Below are 20,470 nucleotides of genomic sequence, written 5' to 3' on the forward strand. Positions count from 1 at the left end.
AAAGCAAATGTGGCCAAACGTTAACCACTGGTGCTTCCAGGTGGACAGTATACGCATGCTCACTGCATTTTCCCCGCAACTCTTCTAGTCGTTTGACAGCGAGTGTAATACCAAGGTAGTCCTCTGAGGTTTTTCCCACTCAACGTTTTGTCTCTACGAATCACTCACGTTGATGCATGCGTCGAGGTCTGTCAGCTTACTACTGCATTATACTTCATTGTGTGTTTCTCCTCTATAATTATCCATATTTCTTTCAAGGTGCATTTTTGTTTTGGCTACTGTAAAACAGTGCTTCTAAACCACTCTTACTTATCTCCTCAGATCCTCAGAAATGAGGTTAAGCATCTGTGAAGTTAGGAAATCCTTTCCTTGGGGACCAAGACTGACTACAAGGCCATTTCCTGTTGAATTCCTACTTGACCAGGCTGCTCTGACTCAGGGCTGTTCTCTTTGTGGTCAGACAGGTTCCTGACCCTGTGTCTGAGATTTCTGAGCAGTCTATTGCTTCCATCTTTCTTCTAACAAACGTAAAATTGCACCTAAAATGAAATCGGTGCAATTTGCTTCTGGAACACTGCTCTCCGCTGGCGGTGGGGTGTTGCTCTTAAAATGTAAGCTTCAGGAAGGCAGGAGCCATGCCTGCCTTGGTGTCCTCAGCATCAAATACTACACGTAGCACATTATCAGTGCTCAGGAAAACAAAAACAACAGTTAACCGAATGAATGAGAAACTGCTTGTCAGGGATCAGCCATGTATCTTCACTTAATTACTACCAGAGTAATTACAAATTATTTTGTAAGCTTGTTTTGTGGTCATGAGAAGTCTCCTTCTTAGATGTATTTCCACATACTGGCATTAGTTCTGTATTTGTTGTTTAGAACTACGTAAGTTGTCCATTGTGTTAAGATATCTTGGTTTGATTAGCTATGCTTTTGCTATTGGGCTTCTAGATGGTTTCCAATTTGTTTTGCTACTACAAACAGTCCTTCTATGAACATTTTTTTCCTTTTTGCGGTTAATGACTTACAAATTCCCCAAGCGGAATTACGAGGTCAAAGGATATGAAGTGCACTTATCTAGTTTCTTACATCTTGTCTGAAAGACTGAATCCAGAAAAACTGAACTAATTTACATGCCCCAGTCATACAGATGAGTTTCCTCACAGATGTGCCATGATTAGGTTTTCTGTTTTCACTAGCTTAATTATGTATTTTTGAAAGTTAATTTCTAGTGATCTTTGCACTTTCTACATGACAAACTTGCCAGCTGAATTTTCTCAGCTGCAATCAGCTAGAAATTGAAACTAAAATTTTAAAATTATAATCCAGTTGTCCCATACCATTTACAAGCACGGATTCCTTTTCATATCAGTGTGTTGTTTCTGGCATGTCCCACGTTAGTTCTTGTAACAGTCTAGATCTATGTTTGAAATTTACTCCAGTCTACTGGACTCTTTTTCTGTTTAATTCAATGCCGTATGTTTTTCACGATTGTAACATCACCTAAAACTCTGGAAGGGCAACTCTCTTCATTGCCTTTCTACTACTACAAACACAATTCTCATCACAGGAATAAACTTACCATCATGTGAGGGGATGGACAGTATGATAACTAAACGTATGTGGAGATCATTTTCCAATATGTGTGCACTCAGTTGCTCAGTGAGTTTGACTCTCTGCAATCCAATGGACTGTAGCCCAGCCAGGCGCCTCTGTCCATGGAATTTTCCAGGCAAGAATACCGGAGGGGGTTCCAGGAGATCTTCTCCACCCAGGGATGGAACCCATATCTCTGAGTCTCTTGTATTAGCAGGCGGATTCTTTATCACCGCACCACCTGGGAAGCCCCATTTTGCAATATACACAAACATCAAATCATTATGTGTACACCTTAAATTTAATACAATCTTATACGTCAATTACACTAAATAAAACCTGTGAGGAGAGCTCTTTGGAACACCTGTCCGCTTTGTTTGATTCAATTAATATTTACTAAAGGATACCGTGTCCAAGGAGAAGGCAATGGAACCCCACTCCAGTACTCTTGCCTGGCAAATCCCATGGACAGAGGAGCCTGGAAAGCTGCAGTCCATGGGGTTGCTGAGGGTCGGGCACGACTGAGCGACTTCACTTTCACTTTTCACTTTCCTGCATTGGAGAAGGAAATGGCAACCCACTCCAGTGTTCTTGCCTGGAGAATCCCAGGGATGGGGGAGCCTGGTGGGCTGCCGTCTATGGGGGTCGCACAGAGTCGGACACGACTGAAGTGACTTAGCAGCAGCAACTGTGTCCAAGGTTGGAGGCTGTGCCGGGTTGACAAAGCCTTGCCCTGGAGGTGCTTCCAGTCGGCGAAGAAGGGGTAAGAGTCTCCACCTGGGCGGCGGCAGCGATGAATTGCGAAAGGAGACGGGAGAAAAGCTCCTTTTAGAAGGCTAAGGCTGCGGGTCAGAGCGGGGACTCGGAGCCACACCTGCGGAGCCACGCCCTTCTGGCGGCGGAGAGAGAAGCAGGGGCTTCACAGGCAGGACTCAGGGCATCCGAACGCGACTTGCTCAAGGGTTTGAAGAGACAGGCTAGAACCTGACCGTGGAAGGCCTCAAATTCTCAGTTCAGAAAGTTGAGACTGGCGATAAAAGCGGCCCTTTTGAATCGTAAGTCTGGCAACGATGTGGACTCTGGACTGAGGCTGGAGGCGGAGACCCCGGATGCAAACCGCATCGCAGAGGCCAGAGCGAGAGAGAACTTCCAAACAGTGCCCATCAACAGGGAAGCAGCAAAAAAACCCCCCAAAAGACAGTACATCCTTCCAATGGACTACTGAGCATCGTTAAGAATGACACAGCTCTGAAGCCTGTCATGGAAAGGCCACGAATATTACAAATACAATTTAATGTATTGTACAGCATAAAACATGGGCTTGTTTGTGTAAAAGGAGTATTTGTGTGTACGCAGAAAAAAGGGAAGATCGGCTCAACCACCGACAGTAACTACTGTTAGGCTACGGGTCAAGGGAAGTGGGGACCTCAAATCTTTGAAACTTTACCCCTGTAGGGCTGACCATTTTCCACACAGCATGTATTATAAAACAGGCTATCGGCAGCACGCATGCTACAAGGTGAGGCCAGAGCAGGGGCAGGGATTTAGTCATTAGGAAGCCTAATTACTAGAACCCCTGGGAGGCAGCTTCTCAGGGGGAAGGCTAGATGAGGGGGAATGACCGTTAGCTGAAAGGGCAGAGTCCCAGGAACTTGGCTCCAAGGGAATTTTAGCTGAAGAAGTTTCATTATAAAGAGAAGCAGCAGGAGGGGAGTAAATTGAGTGGCTTAAGGGGTAAAGACAACTGAGGATGGGTTGTTTTTTTTTTTTCTTTAGGATTTAAATTTACTTTCAGAAAAAGTATGGTTACTTTTAGGCACTTAACGGTAGTTAGCAAAGTGTCACCAAGCAATAATGGATAATCAAAAGAGCTACTTTGATTAAAAAAGTGGCTGCAGGTATTTAGAACTTTGTTGAGGATTGTATTTTTTCAGGTTTTCTCTCCCCATAATAAAAAATAGCACTAATTTAATATTATTTGCTGAGACGTGACTGTCCAGCATTGTTTCATGTATTTCATACATCTATTATGTCATGTCTTACGACACCCCTATGAGGGACTATTATTTTATTTTTACAGATGAAGAAACGGGAGCCTCTGCCCGAGTTCACGCAGCTGTGCTGATTTACCTCTAAGAGGAAGCAGGGCAGGGTGCTCCCAGCCACCCACCTCCTGCCTCAGTCTACCTTGTGGTGAGCTGTGTCTGTCCTCCATTCCACACACTTTCTGAGGATGTCGGGAGAGGCTGGGCAATGGGCTTGCTGTTTTTCCCTGTAGGAGCTCCAAGCCCACTACAGCAGCTTCTCACCGTGTCCTTCTAGAGATGACCTCCAAGGAAAAAAGGCCACCCCTCCATTCTGGTGTTTATCCCTGTGTTTACCCTCTGTGAGCTTGTCTCCTTAGCCCAGGCGAGCCCAAGAGGCAGTGACCAGGACCCCTTTGGGTCCTTCTGAGACTCCTGAGTCTTGAAGGAAGGGCAGTGGCAGTCAGGCCAGAAGAAGGGGAGGGCATGCCAGGCAGAGGGAAGGGTGTGTGCAAAGGCCTGAAGATGGCAGGGAATGAGGTGGGGGGGCGAAGGTTCAGGGAGGCAGGAGGAGAGCAGGGGTAATGCGTGGGGGCCTGAGAAGAAGCTGAGGGTTCCTAGCCACCATCTAGCAACACAATCAGGGCTTTTTTAGGGGTGGGGAACTCAAGTTGGGAGAGGGCAGGGCTGAGGAGAGACAGAGAGCATGGGCCCAGCCAGGCAGGCAGGATGGGAGGGGTATACATGGTCAAGGGGCTCAGAAGAGGGGACAGAGGATCCAAAGAGGGGGAAGGGCAGGAAGGCACCTAACTAGCCACCGGAGTTCCATGTGGGGCCGAGGGTGGGGTCCCAGCCCAGCCTGTCCTCTGAGGAGCTGGAGCTGGCTGAGTCCACTGCACAGCCTTCATCCTGCCTGTTGACGACATAGCTCCTGCTGAGGAGTAACTGGGATCTGCAGGGCCCAGGGTGAGGTCCAAGAGCTGCATCACCGCTCAATGGCCCACCCCACCCAGATTTATAGGATCCAGTTATGGGAAACTGGTGGCCCCCCACCCCCCCTCTCATAACGGACTAAACAGGAAGGACACTTCCTGTTGGCAATGCCCAGGCCCTCCAAGCCCAGGGACCCCCACTGGGGGTGCAGGGGAGGTGGGCTCACAAGAAAAGGCGGAGGTCATTCCTGCTTGCAGCACCGCCCAGGCTCAGTAAACATCCTTTGACAGATTGGCTGAATGAACATGAACCCCTGACCTCGGGGTAGTGGGGCTCTTGTTCCACCAGACTCCTTCAGTCCCTTGGGAGCAGGCACCTCAGACCCCCTGAGGACACCGAGGGGGGCCCGGTCCTGCGTCTGGGGTCCCGGGGACGGGGGGAGACACCAGACAGCTGGGGGGGAACAGAGGATGCCCACCACCCCTTCCCGGGACTCCCCTCTGGAGCACATGTGGGGAGAGGACGTTCCAGAGGACTTGGAGCTCTGGGTGGAGGGGGGTACCCTCTACCACAGAATTTTCCAGCCTTTCCTAACATACCTATTTCACAGTGTTAATCTTAACAGATTCTCAGCGAGGGCTGGTACTGAAGTGCTCAGGCTGAGTAGCCACACCTGGGTTCGAATCTCACTTTGACCACCTTCTAGCGGCGAGGAGGTAGGGTCTTGTGCAAACAACCTAACATCTTTCAGCTACTGACAGCCAACGTGTAAGAGGTTACGAGACTGGGAGGAGCCTTTGCCCGAACAGCACGCGTGCAGCCCTGCGCCCCGCGCTTGAAGAATGGTAGCCACTGCGATACCACTTCACCCTGCTGAAGGGGCAATGGGGCTCCTATTCAAAGCTGAAATTAGTGGTGAATCCAAGTGAATGCTCTTCTGAGAACTTCATGGGGCTTCTGAAATCCTCTCATCGGCCCAAATCAACCACACCCTGCAGGCCTCAGAAAGCTGAGATTTCTCTCCTGTGTGCGATGGGGACCAAGACCCTGGCCGCCTCTGCCTACACCCTCACCTTGTTCACGTCACCCCAGGGGAGGGCCGGATCTCAGCACTAACCACAGCTCAGCTGGGCACTGTCTCAGTCCTGGCAGCTCACAGAAGGTCGGGGGAGCAAGGAAGACTGACTTTTGTAGGCGGATGGGCGGATGGGGGCAGTAAGAAGGCTCTGAACTCCATGACTCACCAGGACCTGGGCCGGAAGTGCAGGCGATCTGTCTGGCTGACTCCGGCAGTAGCAGCAAGTACCTGATGCCTTTCCAAAGGAATGCCTCCCTCCCTGTCCTTTAGACAGCAGAGTCTGTCCCCATGGAAAGATTTCCCAAGGTATCCTGGCTCCTGCACCTGGATACCTGATCCCCGGGGCTCCCAGCAGCCCTCTTTCTAATCCGCACCTCATTCCTCTGCTCAGAAACTCCCAGGGGTTCTCCAGGGCTCCCCACCGCCAGCCAGCAAGTCGCTCCCCCACTCTGGCCTCTTGGAAACCTGGCCAGTTTCCTCTTCAGTCGAGCTTCTCCCCCACCCTACTCAGGATCTCTCCACCCCAGCCCGGCCAGCTTCCACAGCCTCTCCAGCACAGCCCAGCCTGCCTGCCCAGTCTCCCTGCTCTGCTCCCCTCCCTGCCTCCCTCCTGGGGGCCTTGGTGACCCCTTGCCTCACAGTTTCTTGTGCCACCAACAAAATTTTTCTCTGAGGATGCAACTTAGACTCCTCTGTACCTTCCTTCTTCCCCAAGTATTTGGCTCAGCACTGAGCAGTAAAAGCTACAAAAATGCATCAGTACTGCAATTAACAGAGAGTCTTCCAGCCACAAGCTGTGTGGGTACTCCTCTGGGTACTCCACAGGGGATGGTGGAGAAAAGATGGATTCTGCCATCCCACACCAAGGGGCTCTGCGGTGTCCCATCCTCTCCCCTCCTGGTGGTCAGGAAGCACCCCGCCCCCAGGGTAAGTTTCACCCAGCAGGGCTGGCCTGCCAAACCAAATCCTATCTCCCACAAGCATTTCCTGGGGCCGTTCGGATCCTGGTGCTGGTAAATTCTTCCCAGGGACCACCTAATTCGTCAGGTAGAGGGGGATGAAGAAGGAATTTGCTGAAAGAGGAGTATTCTGGGCAGAGGGAACACAGCAGGGAAGAACCTGCAATGTCTTGCTCAACTGCTGCTCTGGGGACCAGGCCATCCCCACCCCATGTCCCCTCCATCCACCCTTGCTCACACCTAAGCTTCTTCGAGAGTGACCAATGCAGTGCCACTAGGGACAGGCCCCTCCACGGCTATGGGGGCTTCAAACCCACGGACACAGCCCGAGGAAGGGCAAAGCGGGGCCAGGAGGAGACCCAGAGGCAGAGGACCACTCCAGGCGGTTCCCCTGACCCAGCCTCTACCCGGGCATTTCCAGCTCACTCTGTCAAAGGCGCCACAGGGGAAAAGGCTGAGTCAGCACTCTGGCCACAACCCTCCCAGGGCCTGCCTGGCTTTACAATGTGCTCTGGGGCTCTGGGAATGGCTCCTCCACCCCTCCCACCGGGCCTGCCTTCACAGGGGGCGAAACTGCATGCAGGAGAGCAGCAAGGCAAGGCAGGGGGCAGCCTGGGTGCCTTGACCTGCAGTGGGTGGGGAGTTACTGCCTGGATTCTGTTTGTCTGATATTCAGTTCCAGGTGGGTCTGGAATTCAGCAGGCGGGGTCTGCTCGGCATGCATATGTGTCACCCCAGCCCCCACCTCACGCAGTGGCTGGGCACAATCTGGGCAGATAAGTGTCTCGGTCCCCTACGGGCGGGCAGGCAAACTCAGCAAGCACTGGCCATGGCTAGAGGTCCCGGATCCTCCAGGAGGCTGTCTGGGCTTTGCACAAAACTACACACGCTGCACTGACTGTCCCCTTTCACTCAGCCTCATCCCTAAATTAAACATAAAACAAGACCAAGCCTTTTCCATAGGCCCAGCACCTGGGCTGTAATAACCACACTCCCGGGTAGTTCCAGCTCTGACTCCTGCGTACCCCCCCACCCCCCCTCAACCCCCGCAAGCAGATCTTCCCCTTTCCCCCTGGGATTACCGCTGAGTGGGTCTGTCTGTCCCCACACTTCACTGTCACCCTTTGAAAGAGCAGCAGGAAGAGAAGACACAGCTTTGGCTTTTTGTTTTCTGCTGGTCGGGTTTGTGCATCGTTAGCAGCTCTTTGGCCGCCCAAGATCTGTCCACTCTGGAGGGGTGCCAGTTGGGTCAGAGCCGCCCACACAACACTCTCTTCACTACACACACACAAACATACACACCCTTGCCGAAGCCTGCTACATCCTTCTGATGACACAAAACTGCCCCACAGAGCTCCGTTCAATTGATGCGGATGCCGCCTGCCACGGGCTGTCCTTTGAAGACCAAGTGTGTAAAAGAAAAGACCAACACCCCCGAGGTGCCAGGAAGGGCAACCAAGCCCTAACGAATAATTCAAAAACAACAATAACGCTTTGGTCCCGAAGCAAAGCAAGGAGCCCGGCCTGGAGTCTCCGCTGGTTTCCCCGGACGCGCCCTGCAGGTCCCCGGGCCCAGCGCAGGGCAGGCGCCGGGTGGTCCTAGAGGGCGGGCGCGGGGGTCCTCCCGGGGCCCGCCCTCTTCCTCCGAGGCGGCTCAAGACCCCCGGGCTCCCCTCCCCCGCCGCCCGCCACATCTGGTTCCACTCAGGTCCTCCCCCACCTCCAGGCGCGCTCCTCCTTCCTCACCCCTGTCCTCCCCGCCACCCTCTGCCCCGCTTTCAGAAAAGCGGAGACGATTTTTTAAAACCCAGTCACACACATACACACACACACACACGCACACACGTCCTGCAAAGGAGGGGGCGGGGGGGGGAAGGAGGGAAAAGTCGAGAGAGACCCGCTCCCCGGCGCTCCCCGCGCCCGGCCCCCGAAGTTGACCAAGTTGGAAGGGCCTTACCCGGGAGGGCGGCGGCGGCGGCGGCGGCGGCGGGGCGGCCGAGGTGCAGACCCCCGAAGAGCAAGGCGCAGCGCAGCAGGTGATGAGGCCAGGGCGCGAGGGCCGGCCGGCCGGGCCCCATGCCCGCGGCGTGGCGCTCGGGGGATGCGGGGACCGAGGGAGCGCGGGCGCGGAGCGCGATGGCTGCAGGGGTGCTGGGCTGTGGTGACCGCCCGCGAGGGGCTCGCGTCTTTCTCCGGGCCGGGACGAAGTGATGCCTCCCGGGGAGAGGAGGGGAGGAGGAGGAGGAGGAGGGAAGGAGGCAGGCCGGGCGGAGGGAGGGCGGAGGGAGGAGCGCAGACCCGGGGAGGAGGGCTGGAGGGGCAGCGGGGAAGGGAAGCGGGCAGCGTGGGAGGGGAAGGGGAGGAAGAGCGGGCGGGCGCGGGGCCCGGGAGGGAGAAGGGGAAGCGGGAGAGGAGGATCCGTGGGGGTCGAGGAGGACCCCGGCGTGCACTCTTTTCCTCTCGCTCTCCGCTTCCCTCTCTCCCAGCCTCGCCTTCCCTCGCTTCTCGGTCCGGGCTTGGAGCCCCAGACGCTGCGTCACAACTCCCCGGCTGGCTGTGCAAAACTTTCCGCAAACTTCACCGCGTGGCGGGGCGGGGGCGCGCGGCTGACCCAGGCGGCCAGACCCGGGCCACTGGCGCCCCCTGCGTCCCGCCTCTTTCTGCCAGCGTCTCCAGCGGCCGCTACCTCCACGCGGAGCAGGACCCACCCCTCCCCCGGCCGGGTGGGGAAGGGGCGGAGCCCAGGGCAAAGATGGGGGAGGGGAAGGCAGGGCCCCCGTGCCTGGTGCGGAGGCGCCAACGTTTGCAAGTCTTGTTTTAGCATTTGTGTGAACCCCATGTCAGCGTCCCTGTCGCAAAGGGGTGTCGTGATTTTGCTAGATGGGGGCTGTATCCAGAAAGCCAGGGGAAATCTGTCCCTGGACGTCCCAGAAGACAGCATCGCTCTCACCAGCAACCGGACTGCTGGCGGATCTCAGAGGATCAAATGGAAATTTCATAAAAGCGAAGACAAACCACAGTTATTCCGTATTATGCAACAGGTCACCGCAGCGCAGAACACTGGACTGAGAGGGTGTTAGAGAGTCCAGGCCCACGTCCATCTCTCCTTTCCTGAGCGACCTTAGAAAAGGTACTTGGGACGTCTGGGCTCAGAGCTGGACGGAGACATTTAGATCCTAATGCAAAGAAGATTCACGTTCTGCCACCACGAGTAATCAAATAAAAAACTATGAAACGGTAATATAAATTTTATTGTTTCCTGTGCTGTCCACCTCAGTGCTGTTTTTGGAAATAACAAATTCAATGTTGTTTTCTCCTTTTTTACTACCCTTGCCTTGGGCAAATCTTTCCCCATCGCTGAAAGGAGGGTATGGGGCCAGAGATGCTCACTTGGAGCGTTCCATCTCTGCTGGGCTGAGATTCTTACCAAGTATCAATCCAGAGGCTGCAGGACCCCAAAGTGAGCCCCCATAAAATCCCCTCGAGTCCCCTAGAATGAGTCCACTATCCACCCTTTGGCCCTAAAAAATGGTTAGCAGTCCGGCTAGCAAAGTCCTCGGCACCCCACAGCTAGCTGCTTGACAGAGCTAAGTCCCTGCTGGTGACTTCCTTCACTGGGATCCCAGAGTTCTGACCACACTGAGCTGCCTCAGGGATCATTCGCGTGGCCTCCCCTTTCTCACATCATTTTCAAGGAGGTTCAGAATCCGCCAGCTTCAGCTAAGCTGCCCTCTCTCTGTTCCTGTCTGAGCAGCCAAAACACAGGATGCTTCTTCTCAAAGTCGTCTCACAGGCTTCTATCTGCTTGCCTCTCTCTAGATGTGCCAGCCACAGTTCTCACCAGGGAGCCCCCTGGCCTCTGGAAGGGAACTCAGGCAGGGCTCCCAAGGCGCCCTCCAGGTTCTGAAACAGGGTTGGATATCCCTTCCCCACCAGCCCAAGTGGTTTGGGCATTCCTCCCATCAGCAGGGCAGAAACTGACAAGCTGACAGCGAGTCATGTGAGTCCAGAAAGTCCACCACTGGCCAGCACAGTGTCCTGAGCACCCAGTCCACAGGAGATGCTCTCGTTTCTTCCTTCAGGCTTTCAAAAGCCCTGGTGGCTAGTGCTGGGGGAACAAAGAGGAGCAGAGTCACGATCCTAGAGGAGGTTTTGTTCAGTGGGGAAGATGACACAATTTTTGCCACATTCCAGGCAGAGAAGCTGCCACGAAAGGGCTAAGGAGCACGGAAGTGTGCTCCGCTAGCAGGGACAGCTGTTTGTTTCAGTGTCTAAAGCCCTAGTCTCTGCCAAGGGTGAGGCCTCCCGCTCTATCCAGTGGGCCAGGGGTTACGCGTTGTATTCTGCGGAATGTCCAGGTCACATCTGCGGCCACCATCTGTCTTAGATCTTGAGCCCGCAGGGCAGGGAGCCGGTGACATCTGGGCGATTCTCCCTGTGGAGAGTCCAGCCCAGTCCCCTGCTGCTTAAAGATCATGTGCAGGGTCAGTTGTCAGCGGAAAGTGGTCACAGTCTGCAGGAGTACTGGGTGTTGCGAGGAGGTTGGGGCTTTCCTGGGGAGTCCCTCATCAGAGCCTCATCTACTTCCAAAGAAGGGTCAGGGTCCTCTGTGCCTGCTGCCTCCTCCATTCCTGTTAAAGCTCAAACAGCCATTTATTGAGGGCCTACTATGTGTCAGACATCAGGCTAGGTGCTGGGGACTTAGCCAGTCCAGGGGATTTTTGCCAAGATAGTCACTGTAATGGAGTCTATACTGAGAAGTGGCTCTCCTTCTGACATTGTGAGCCAGCAAAGGTGCTGTGGGTCTGCTGATTTCATCAGAACCAGTTTAGAGGAAGATGTGCAGACTCCAGAGAGACCCGAGTTAGAATCTTGACTTCCCACTCACCCGTTTGTGACAGGCAGTGAGTTACTGAAGCTCTCGCTGAGGTTACAATTCCTATTGGTAAACAGGGCAATAATTCCTATCTTGTCACGAGAACGAAATATTTTGTGCAAAGGGAGGCACAGCCCCTGGATAAAGATGTTCAGGGAACGCAAGTTCCCTCCCTGCTTCTTATCATCCTTTGTCGTGTGGACATCAGGTGTCTCCCAGACTTCCTACCCTGCGCTCTGCCGGCCTCTCCACCCCACCCTACCAACCATAAGGTCTGCACAGGTCAGTTTCATCAGGACTGCAACACTGGGTGTTTTCCTTTGCCTGAGCGAACAATACAACCTCCCCTCCTGCTCTCAACATCTCCATGTTTAACTGTACACAAAAATGGTGCTCTGAAGTGTAAAGTAAGCCAGGTAGAAGCAGCTCTCTGCTTACTTCTGCTGACTAATGAACTCATGTCCGTAAGAAGTGGAAGATGGTATAGGGGACAGAGTTGAACTGGAATTCCAGCTCAGCCATCCACTATCCATGTGCCCTCCAGCAGGTCACTTCCCTTCTGAGTCTCGGGGGCCCCTTGATGTACAAGTTTTTGTATCATTACTCACCGTGCTTAGGGCTCCTCTCGCATCAGTCTCCTCTTCCCTGGCTCTGGAGCTCAGTAGCCTCTCCAGCCAGAGGGTGCCCAGGGGAGCAGAGCCTGTGGATGCTCTGGCAGCCGGGCCTACAACGAAAGCTTAGGGAAGAGGAACACAAGGCAAGGAGAGTGCAACTGGATGGCCAGGTAGGACAGGAGAACGTTAAGTAAGGGAAAGACGAGGTCAGTCCTTACCTGTGGCAACTAGACAAGAGGGTGTGAATCCCAAGGGGCACCCGCACGTTTCTTAGCCAAGGGAAAAGTCTGGCCAAGCGTGGGCTGGTCTGGGTGGATCCCATCCCCTCCGCCCTCTCTCTGGACTCCTGCCCTCGACTCTCCACTCAGGCAGTCTGCCCTTGCAGTCCCCCACTTGTCCACAGCACTGAGGACCTGAGATGGAAAGAAGAGGCAGGCTTGGGGTTCAGATGGACCCAAGTTTCAAGGGTTGGCTCCACCTCTTCCAGGTTGTGTGATCTTGCAACAGTTAACCTGAGATAACTATTTCTCCTACATCCACATTACTGGGGAATCTGATGGCTGGCTGTCTTCTCCTGACTGGTCTACCCATCAGGGCCAAAAATATAACCAAAAACAAGTCTGCCCACCTTCCCCAGGTTCTCTCCCTTACTCTCTTCTTGTTGAAGGAAACCCAGCAGGGTTCCCCACTCCCAGAAGGACCGCTGGGTTTGTATCCACTCACTTTCAGCCCGAGGAGGGGATAAGAAGACTTCCTTTGAAGGGAAGCTTTGTCGTCCCCAGGGAACAGGAGATAGTTACTTCAGGACTCTTCCTATCAGGAAGCAGGACATGCAGACCTTCTCCCTGTGTGTCCAGTATGCGTCCAGAGTTTGGATGTGGCCTCCCAGTTGGAGGAGTCACCAGAGCGATGCCCACAGCTATCAGCAGGGCCCCAGAGCAAGCTCAGAGTAGGGGGATCTTCACTGGTTCCTATTTCTACTTGGGCTTTAGCAGGTCAGAAACAAGCTGGCCAGCTGAGAGAGGGGCAGAGGCTGACCCGAGGCAAAGAGGGCAACACAGATGAGGGGCAGAACCAGCTGCAATTGGGTGGGATGCAGCTCCCAGGACCTTCCTTCTGCCGCCCACCCAGCTGGGGCCAGGGCAGGCAGGGAGTGATGTCACCTCACCCTGTCTGCTCTACAGGGACCTCTTAGCCTGTCCTCGCACTGAGGGCTGGGCAAACCAGGAGTCGAGGCCTGCTCTGGTCCATAGCTCTGGCTGGGCTGGCAGCTTCTGTATCCCTCTGTTCAAGAAGTCACTTGAAATTTCAAGAGGGAGGTCCCAACTCCCAATTCCTAACTCACGAAGGACAGGCAGCATTAGGCTTTCTCTAGTCTCAGAACTTGACCCTCTGAGTGCAGGGCCCTGCCCACAGTCGTGTGTGATCCTCAAGGACCCTGGCCAGAGACGGAGCCTCCCCTGGTGGAATTGAGCCCCAGATGCAGACGGCTGCATCCAGCTGGCTCACTGTCTGCATTCCAGCTTCAAGAGGCTCACCAGACCTTCCATAGCCCCCAGTGATGCAGCAAGAAGTGGACAGGGGCACCAGTGGCCCGCCGATGACCAACACTTCTTTTTTAACTGCACCATGGGGGCATGTGGGATTTTAGTTCCCCAGCTAGGGATTGAACCTGTGCCCCTGGTATTGGAAGCAGGGAGTCTTAACCACTGGACCAGCAGGGAAGTCCCAGTGACCAACATTTTTAAGATGAAGTAAAAGAGTAAATATCAGTGCACTGCACATGAGCTAACAATTCTAGTCTCTGAAATGTGCATTGGGCTGAGATGCTGCCATGAAGAAATTTTGGAAAACACTGCTGTTGAAGACCTGGAACCAGCTACACAGGCTCCCTGGCTGTCCCTGCCCAGTCCTGCTCACTCCCGGACAAAAGACCTGCATCTGACACACACACACATACACAAGCACGTGTGCAAGCAAGCAAAGGCCGAGGTGGAGTGAGACAGGATTTTTCACTCCTTCATCTATAAAGCGAGATGACACAAGGAGAGGGTTTGGGAACCTGAGGCAGGAATCTTCTGTGAAACCATGGCCCCATCTTCCCACCTAACTTCAGTTCTAGCTCAGGACGGCAGAGGGCAGGGCTGCTGCCCGGGCCAGCTGAGTCTCCATTCTAAGGGCCGGTCCTGAGGGAGCAGGAGGACCCAGTAAAGGAGGCAGTGGGCGGGCTGCGGGGAGCCCCAGATTAGAGCAACATATGCCTCTGGCTGGGAGCCCGGGTGCAGCCTTCACCTCTGGTGCACTCTGCCCAAGGATGGCACTCAGAGAAACCGCCTCTTAAAATTTTCAAGCCTGCAGTCCCTCCCCTTCAGTCCTCTACCTACTGCTCAGCACTCAATCGTGCCCAACTCTTTGCAACGCCATGGACTGTAGCTCGTCAGGCGTGCCCTCCTCTAGGGGATCTTTCTGACTCAGGGATCAAACCCGTGTCTCCCGCATCTCCAGCACTGGCAGGTGGGTTCTTCACCACTGAGCCACCTGGGAAGCTCCCTCTACTTCTTAGCTGTCACCAAATCTATCTGGGCTTTGGTTTCCTCGTACACAGAATTAGCGAGATGCTTCTACCTTGCCCACCCTAGGCCGGGAAGCCACACAGCTGAGGAACTTCTCTACCAAGCAGAAGTAAGAGAGCCCCTTCCCTCTGTGAGTCTTGCCCTCGGCACCCCCACCCCAAGCTGCCTTCAGGGTGGAAAGGCTGGGACGCCACAGACGCCACTGCAGTTGCAGGCAGTGCCTGGAGGCCAAGGAGCTTGAGGTTCCCACAGTTCTCTGCCGGGCACTTCCCACCACACCTAGCAGGCCTGCCTGGTGGCCAGGGATGGGTGGGGCTGAGTCAGCCAGCGTGTAGCTCTTTGACCCCTTCACACCAAGGGGTCTCCTGCCCAACACCAGACATCCTATCCAGCCTGTCTCAGGCCCTGCGAGCTTCCCCAGCACAATAGGTCTCTTTATTCCATGCCCCCACCATATCCCAGACCTGCTCCCAGGCCTGCCTGTTTTGCCAGCCTCTGGCAGGTTCCGCCAAACCACCCACAGAGCCCCCCTCCTCTCCCCACAACCTCTCTGCAGCTCGCTCCTCCCCAAGCCCCTTCCAAGGAACTGTAGCTCAGCCCTACTCGCCTCGGCCCAGATCCCAAATGCTAGGCTAGACTCACAAGCAGACCCAGATCTCAATCGTCCAGCAGCCGTGGAACCTCATGTAAAGAGAAAAATGTGACAAACTAATTCACAAGAAGGATGAGTTTACACACACACACACTTTTTTTTTTTTAAAGAGAAAGCCAAAGGTAAGAAGCTTTGCCAGAAGGAATGAATGACTCTAGAGAATACTGTTAGGTAGCAAGGCACCTGTAAAAGGTTACAGAAGTATGATTAGCAGTATCATGTTTGGTCCCGGGATAGCCCGGAGCTTAAAGCAGATTTTTATCCCCAACACAAAAAGTAAAACAAAGCCATCTCTGTCTTCCAGCTGGGTGAGTTTAGACAAGCTGTGAGAGCCACCCTCCAACTGCCCCGTGGCTAAGGTGGATGAGAAGGTCAGCAGGGCTTATAACCTTCAGTGCTCATGCCATCTGGGAGACAGATAAGGGGAGAGGGTGGCTGAGAATGTACATTCCGAACAGGTTCCCAGGTGATACTGCTGCTGCTGGCCTGTAAGATGCCTCCTCCCAGAGCAGTCTTGAATGCGGGATAAGAGAAGACTGCTGACTTTGCAGGACAGAGGTTGACAGTGAATCTCAAGACTGAGAGGAAGGTTCCCCAAGGTCTGCATCCTAACCCCAGGCAAAACCTCCTGACAACCTGGAGAGTAGAAAGGCTCTGAGCCTCAACCAGCAATCTTGGTCTCACTAAATCCTGTGATCTTTTTTAAATCACACTTTTTGATTCCCCCCTTGTGTGCCAGGTACTTTAAATACCTCACTTCTACTCCTTACTCTAACCATGCAAGGAGAAATTCTTAAAGCCAGTGGAGGCGGGGCTTGAACCAGACCTAATTCTAAAACCCAGGCTCTTAATCTCTAGGCGAGGCTCTTAACTTCTGCCTTCAGAAACTAAAACAGCATAGCTAGTTTGTGCATCCTGTCTCTCCCCCACTTACCCCAGGTGGGTTTTAATTACAGGCGAAGAGGGCTTGAGTGACAGGAATGATGCGTGCTAGAGAGAAGGAAAGACTCTCAGAAAGCAAAAGACTGCCAAAGGTGAGTCAAATTAGTTGTAAACTTCGCCTTCTTAGGGGCAAGGAGCTAGGCCAAAGCTTGCTTCTAGCTCTAGGATTCTAGGAGATAACTATGTTTAAAGGGAGTTATTTTCTAAATTAAGAAACTCAAGAGCTCCTTGACTGCTAGTCTTCGCAGCTGGAGGAAAACCTGTCCTTCCTGGACTAAAAGGCAAGCAAAAAACAAGCCCTCTAAAAAAGACAGCAGACCCATCCAGGCCAGCAACACAAGTGGGGACACACATTTCTGACTGGCGAGACTCCATTTAAAGCTGCCTGTGCGTGATGGGAGATGGAGAGCCCAGTTCCTTCTCTTTGACCTCTGCATTTCATGTCTTCCTGTGCCCAGTGCCTCCAGCCCTGAATTATGAGTTCATGGTCACAGCCGGGCCTTCCCCGTTCTGTTCACTGTGGGTATTCCCACGCACAACTCTAGCTGTTGGCACATCAGGGTGACAAATGTCACATGAACCCACACATTCCCATCACGACTGTAACATCCACTGGGACTCTGCCAGCTGCCGGGGTCCTCGAGCTACACCCCTAAGTGCTGAGGGCCCTGATTGAAGCTAGAGAACTAGAGTAAAATCAAGAGGCTAGGAAAGTCACTTCTTAAAACTTATTTTAATATCCTCCCCACCCCCCAAATTGGGAAAGGCCAAAACAGTCTGGCTGGGATAATTACAAATTAATACACATTTTTTTTTTTGTCATTGTTTAAAGGAAATCAACATTGTGGCAATAAGGGATTATCCTTGGAAAAAGTGAAACCCATATTAACAAAATATGTCATGGAAGAACTCCACTTAGTGATTTCACTGGCTACTTACAAGTCTAGAAAAGGTCACCATTCTGCCTGCCCCCGGGGCTTATCCATGCATTGGAAAGAGGCCGTGCCCAGACTCAACCAAGCCCAGGCAGTTCCAGCCAAGCCCTAGGCCCAATAAGAGCACGAAGAGAGGGCACCCCTTCTTCAGGATGAGGGCAGAAAAGACAGATCACCAAATACAGTCCTACACCTTGGCTCATAAGAACCTGGGGGAAAGGAGGCAGGAAATTAGAGGGAAGGCTTAAAGATGCAGCATCCCTTCAACATGAAGAAAGTTAGAAATTAAACAAAACACAACTCTTCAAGATCACTGAATGAGAGAGAAGAAAAGAGGAATAGAACTTATTGTCTTGAGTAAGTTTAAACATGGTCTCAACTTCATTCATCTCTTCACCTATGTAGACACCATCCTTACAGTGTTGTGCTCAACCTTTGAGACCCCATGGGTACTCTGCTTAGCAGCTTGAAAGTAATGGTTAAAGAAGAAAAAGATACTATACACACATGTGTGTAAATATATATATTGCAATAAGATTGCTTTGGAAAGCTGGGGGGCAATAAGCACTCAGGAGCTGACTTCCTTCCCTTCAGAGTTCCACATGACAACACCTGCCCATGAACCTCTCTCTAATCTGGAACACTCCATCCTCCCTTAACATAGCCTGACACTGGGGAATGGGGCAGGTCCATAAAGGTCCTGGAGAATGTGTCACTACTGGCATTCTTCACATGTAAAAGAAATACTAGTTGTGAGTCATTTGAGTGCTCTCTACCCTTCCTGACTGCCGCCACCGCCGGCCCCCAGCCCGCCCCTTGCCCAGGCAACTCGCATGCCTGAGTGCTGCATCTTTAAATATTTCTGGCTGAGCCCTCTTGCCACATATGTCAGTAACATTCCAAGCTGGCTACCACATGTTCAGACTCTGGCCTCCTTCCCCCTTCTACTGTCGAGTGTTCTGCTGTTTCAAGGGCATGGTGGGGCCACGCAGCTCCCATTTCAGCTCTATCTTCAGCTGATCATCCATCTCAGAAACAACCACATTAAAAAAAGAAAAAGTTCCAAAAGAATGTTCATATTTGAAATACCTACTTCCTTTGAGATTATTTTTTAACTTCACTCAATGAATCTATTAAAGTGAGTTAGACAAAGTGTGTGTGTGTGTGTGTGTGTGCGCATGTGCGCACGCACACACACACACACACACACCCCAGCACATACCCACATAATTCAGGTGGCTGGAGGTTGTTTCCTGCCAAAAGATCTAACAGAGGAAAGCTTATGTGCTGATCAAGTTTTAAAGTCACTGTTAACGAGAAACGCACACCGTTCAGCAAGTGCACGGGGTCTGAGGGTGGGAACCCCTGCTCCCTGGAGCACTGGCTCCCCAGCCTGAGTTCTGCCTGCCTTTGGAACAGTTTCAATGGTTACTACATTCAGAGAATCCAAGAGGACTGCATGGACAGATGAACCTTTATTTAAAAAAATAGCACTTCAAATAAATTAAAAGGGACAACCGTCAAGTGTTCAAATTGTGAAGAAATAGTTGAAAACCTAGAGAGACTCCAAGCTGCAGAGTTCTAATCTCATTCTTTGTCCAATGGCAAAACCCCACACATCTCAGTACTCCCACTCAATTTCTTCCCTACTGAGATGAAGGAAGCAATTGCAAACAGGAGACCAGACGGAGGAGAAAGCTGCATCTGATTGGAATGAACATTGCCACGTACTTGCTAATACGGGTTTCACTTTATGACCAAATGTATTCTTTCAAAAATAAAAAAGGGGGGGAGGGAAGCTGCATGTTTTTTAAAAATTGAAATTATTTAGGGATAAAACACTAAACTCTAGTGCCTTTAACGGGCAATAGCAACTTTTTTCCTCCGAAGTCAAACACCATCCCCAGCCGAGCCTTTGTGCTACAAGCTTTTCAGGAGATGTTACCTAAACTTTATTAAAAGAAAAGAACAAGTTTAAATATAGACACTGGACTAGCCCAGTCTGTATTTTCAAGTCCACATTCTTCATCTGAAGCACTGCATCAGGGACCCCCCTGAGTCTGCATGTTTTCAAGTTCACAGTACATGGAACCAGTTTTTCTTTTTAATTTTTTCCTCACTCAGAGCAGCCACACTCAGTGGCCGTTGACGCCGGAACCTTGGGCGGGGCCTTTTCCTACGCGGCCTGGCCAGAGCTGCCCGAGGTTTCTCCTTACTGAGAATCGATGCTGTCATGCTCTATGGATGGGAAAAAAGCAAGAAAATAAAAGCACCTGGTACAGGTTTCATGAGATCCATTTGGATTCGCTATGTTCCAAACCCGCTGCTGAACGCCATTTGTCCACTCTGTGTGTCGAACAGTCTGTGGCTGGGAGTGAGTCTCAATTCGAAGAACTGTTATTGGACGCCCCCGAGGTTGACGCGATAGCAGCTCCAGCAGGGCTACTCGTGGAGACCGACTTTCGGATGTGAGGAAGCAAGTAGGGGTCACAGGCCAGCTGCTGGACGTCGATGCGGTCCTCCTTTCGGTAGGCCAAGCATCGTCGAATAAACGCCTGAAAGGAAAGTTTCTTGAAGAAGCCTGAAGAGATAATCTTGGCACCCCAAGAGGGAACCCAGGAGGTTCTGTAGCAGCTGCCAGGGCCCAGAGCAAAAGTCTCCTAAAGAGAAGGGGCTTAGGGCCTTGCCTGGAAACCACTAGGCGGACCCAGAAAAGACGTGCCAGATGCAGCGCTGCTCTGTGGCCACTGACTCCTTCTCCAGCACAGGTGCCTGAGCCATTCCCGAGGGGGAACGCGGCATGACCTCTACAGATCTCTGTCCCCAGAGCACAAAGACCAAAAGAAAAATCTCTCCCTGCCTTGGCTGGTATGCATGGGCACAGCCTAACTTCATAGTTCTGCGTTTGGTCTCATGGGAACTTCCTGAGGAAGTGAAAACTGCAGTGACAAACCATCAGCACGTGAAGGCGCTGCGCTGACACTAACACTGCCGCGTGTCACATGCTGGCAGTGCTCTCGGTGTATCTTACTCTCCCTCGAAAAGTCGTTAAGCAAATGATCAGGCATGCATCTAAGTGAAGGAACATCTGACCAGGACTTGTCTCCCCAAGAGTCCTGCAAACATACAAGCTTACTGTGAGTGGGGTTTGATTTGGATTCCTAATTTACTACTAACATGGACATTTCCTTTGTGCTGGGTATGAAGAGCTACATAGCCTAAGTTTCTACAATTATTTTTAATTTTATGTTTATTTATGGTTATACTTGGTCTTCATTGCTGTGCAAG

General features: G+C 52.4%; 2 protein-coding genes across 9 annotated transcripts in view; both read right to left on the minus strand.

Moving 5' to 3' along the window:
* Positions 1-9,318, minus strand: part of MRC2 (mannose receptor C type 2) — a 123,486-nt gene extending 114,168 nt beyond the window's left edge. Inside the window, exon 1 of the mRNA XM_055575583.1 lies at positions 8,548-9,318. Within this exon, the coding sequence (XP_055431558.1) occupies positions 8,548-8,668 (121 nt within the window). The 5' untranslated portion in view covers positions 8,669-9,318. The remainder of the gene's footprint in view (positions 1-8,547) is intronic.
* Positions 9,319-18,638: 9,320 nt separating this feature from the next.
* TLK2 (tousled like kinase 2) overlaps positions 18,639-20,470 on the minus strand; it is a 123,132-nt gene continuing 121,300 nt past the window's right edge. For all 8 annotated transcript variants that reach the window (XM_055575590.1, XM_055575588.1, XM_055575586.1 and 5 more), the window contains one exon: positions 18,639-19,737. In XM_055575590.1, coding sequence (XP_055431565.1) covers positions 19,564-19,737 — 174 coding nt within the window. In that variant the 3' untranslated portion in view covers positions 18,639-19,563. The remainder of the gene's footprint in view (positions 19,738-20,470) is intronic.

Source organism: Bubalus kerabau, chromosome 4 (genome assembly GCF_029407905.1).
Source record: "Bubalus kerabau isolate K-KA32 ecotype Philippines breed swamp buffalo chromosome 4, PCC_UOA_SB_1v2, whole genome shotgun sequence".
In the NCBI taxonomy this organism is placed as follows: domain Eukaryota; kingdom Metazoa; phylum Chordata; class Mammalia; order Artiodactyla; family Bovidae; genus Bubalus; species Bubalus kerabau.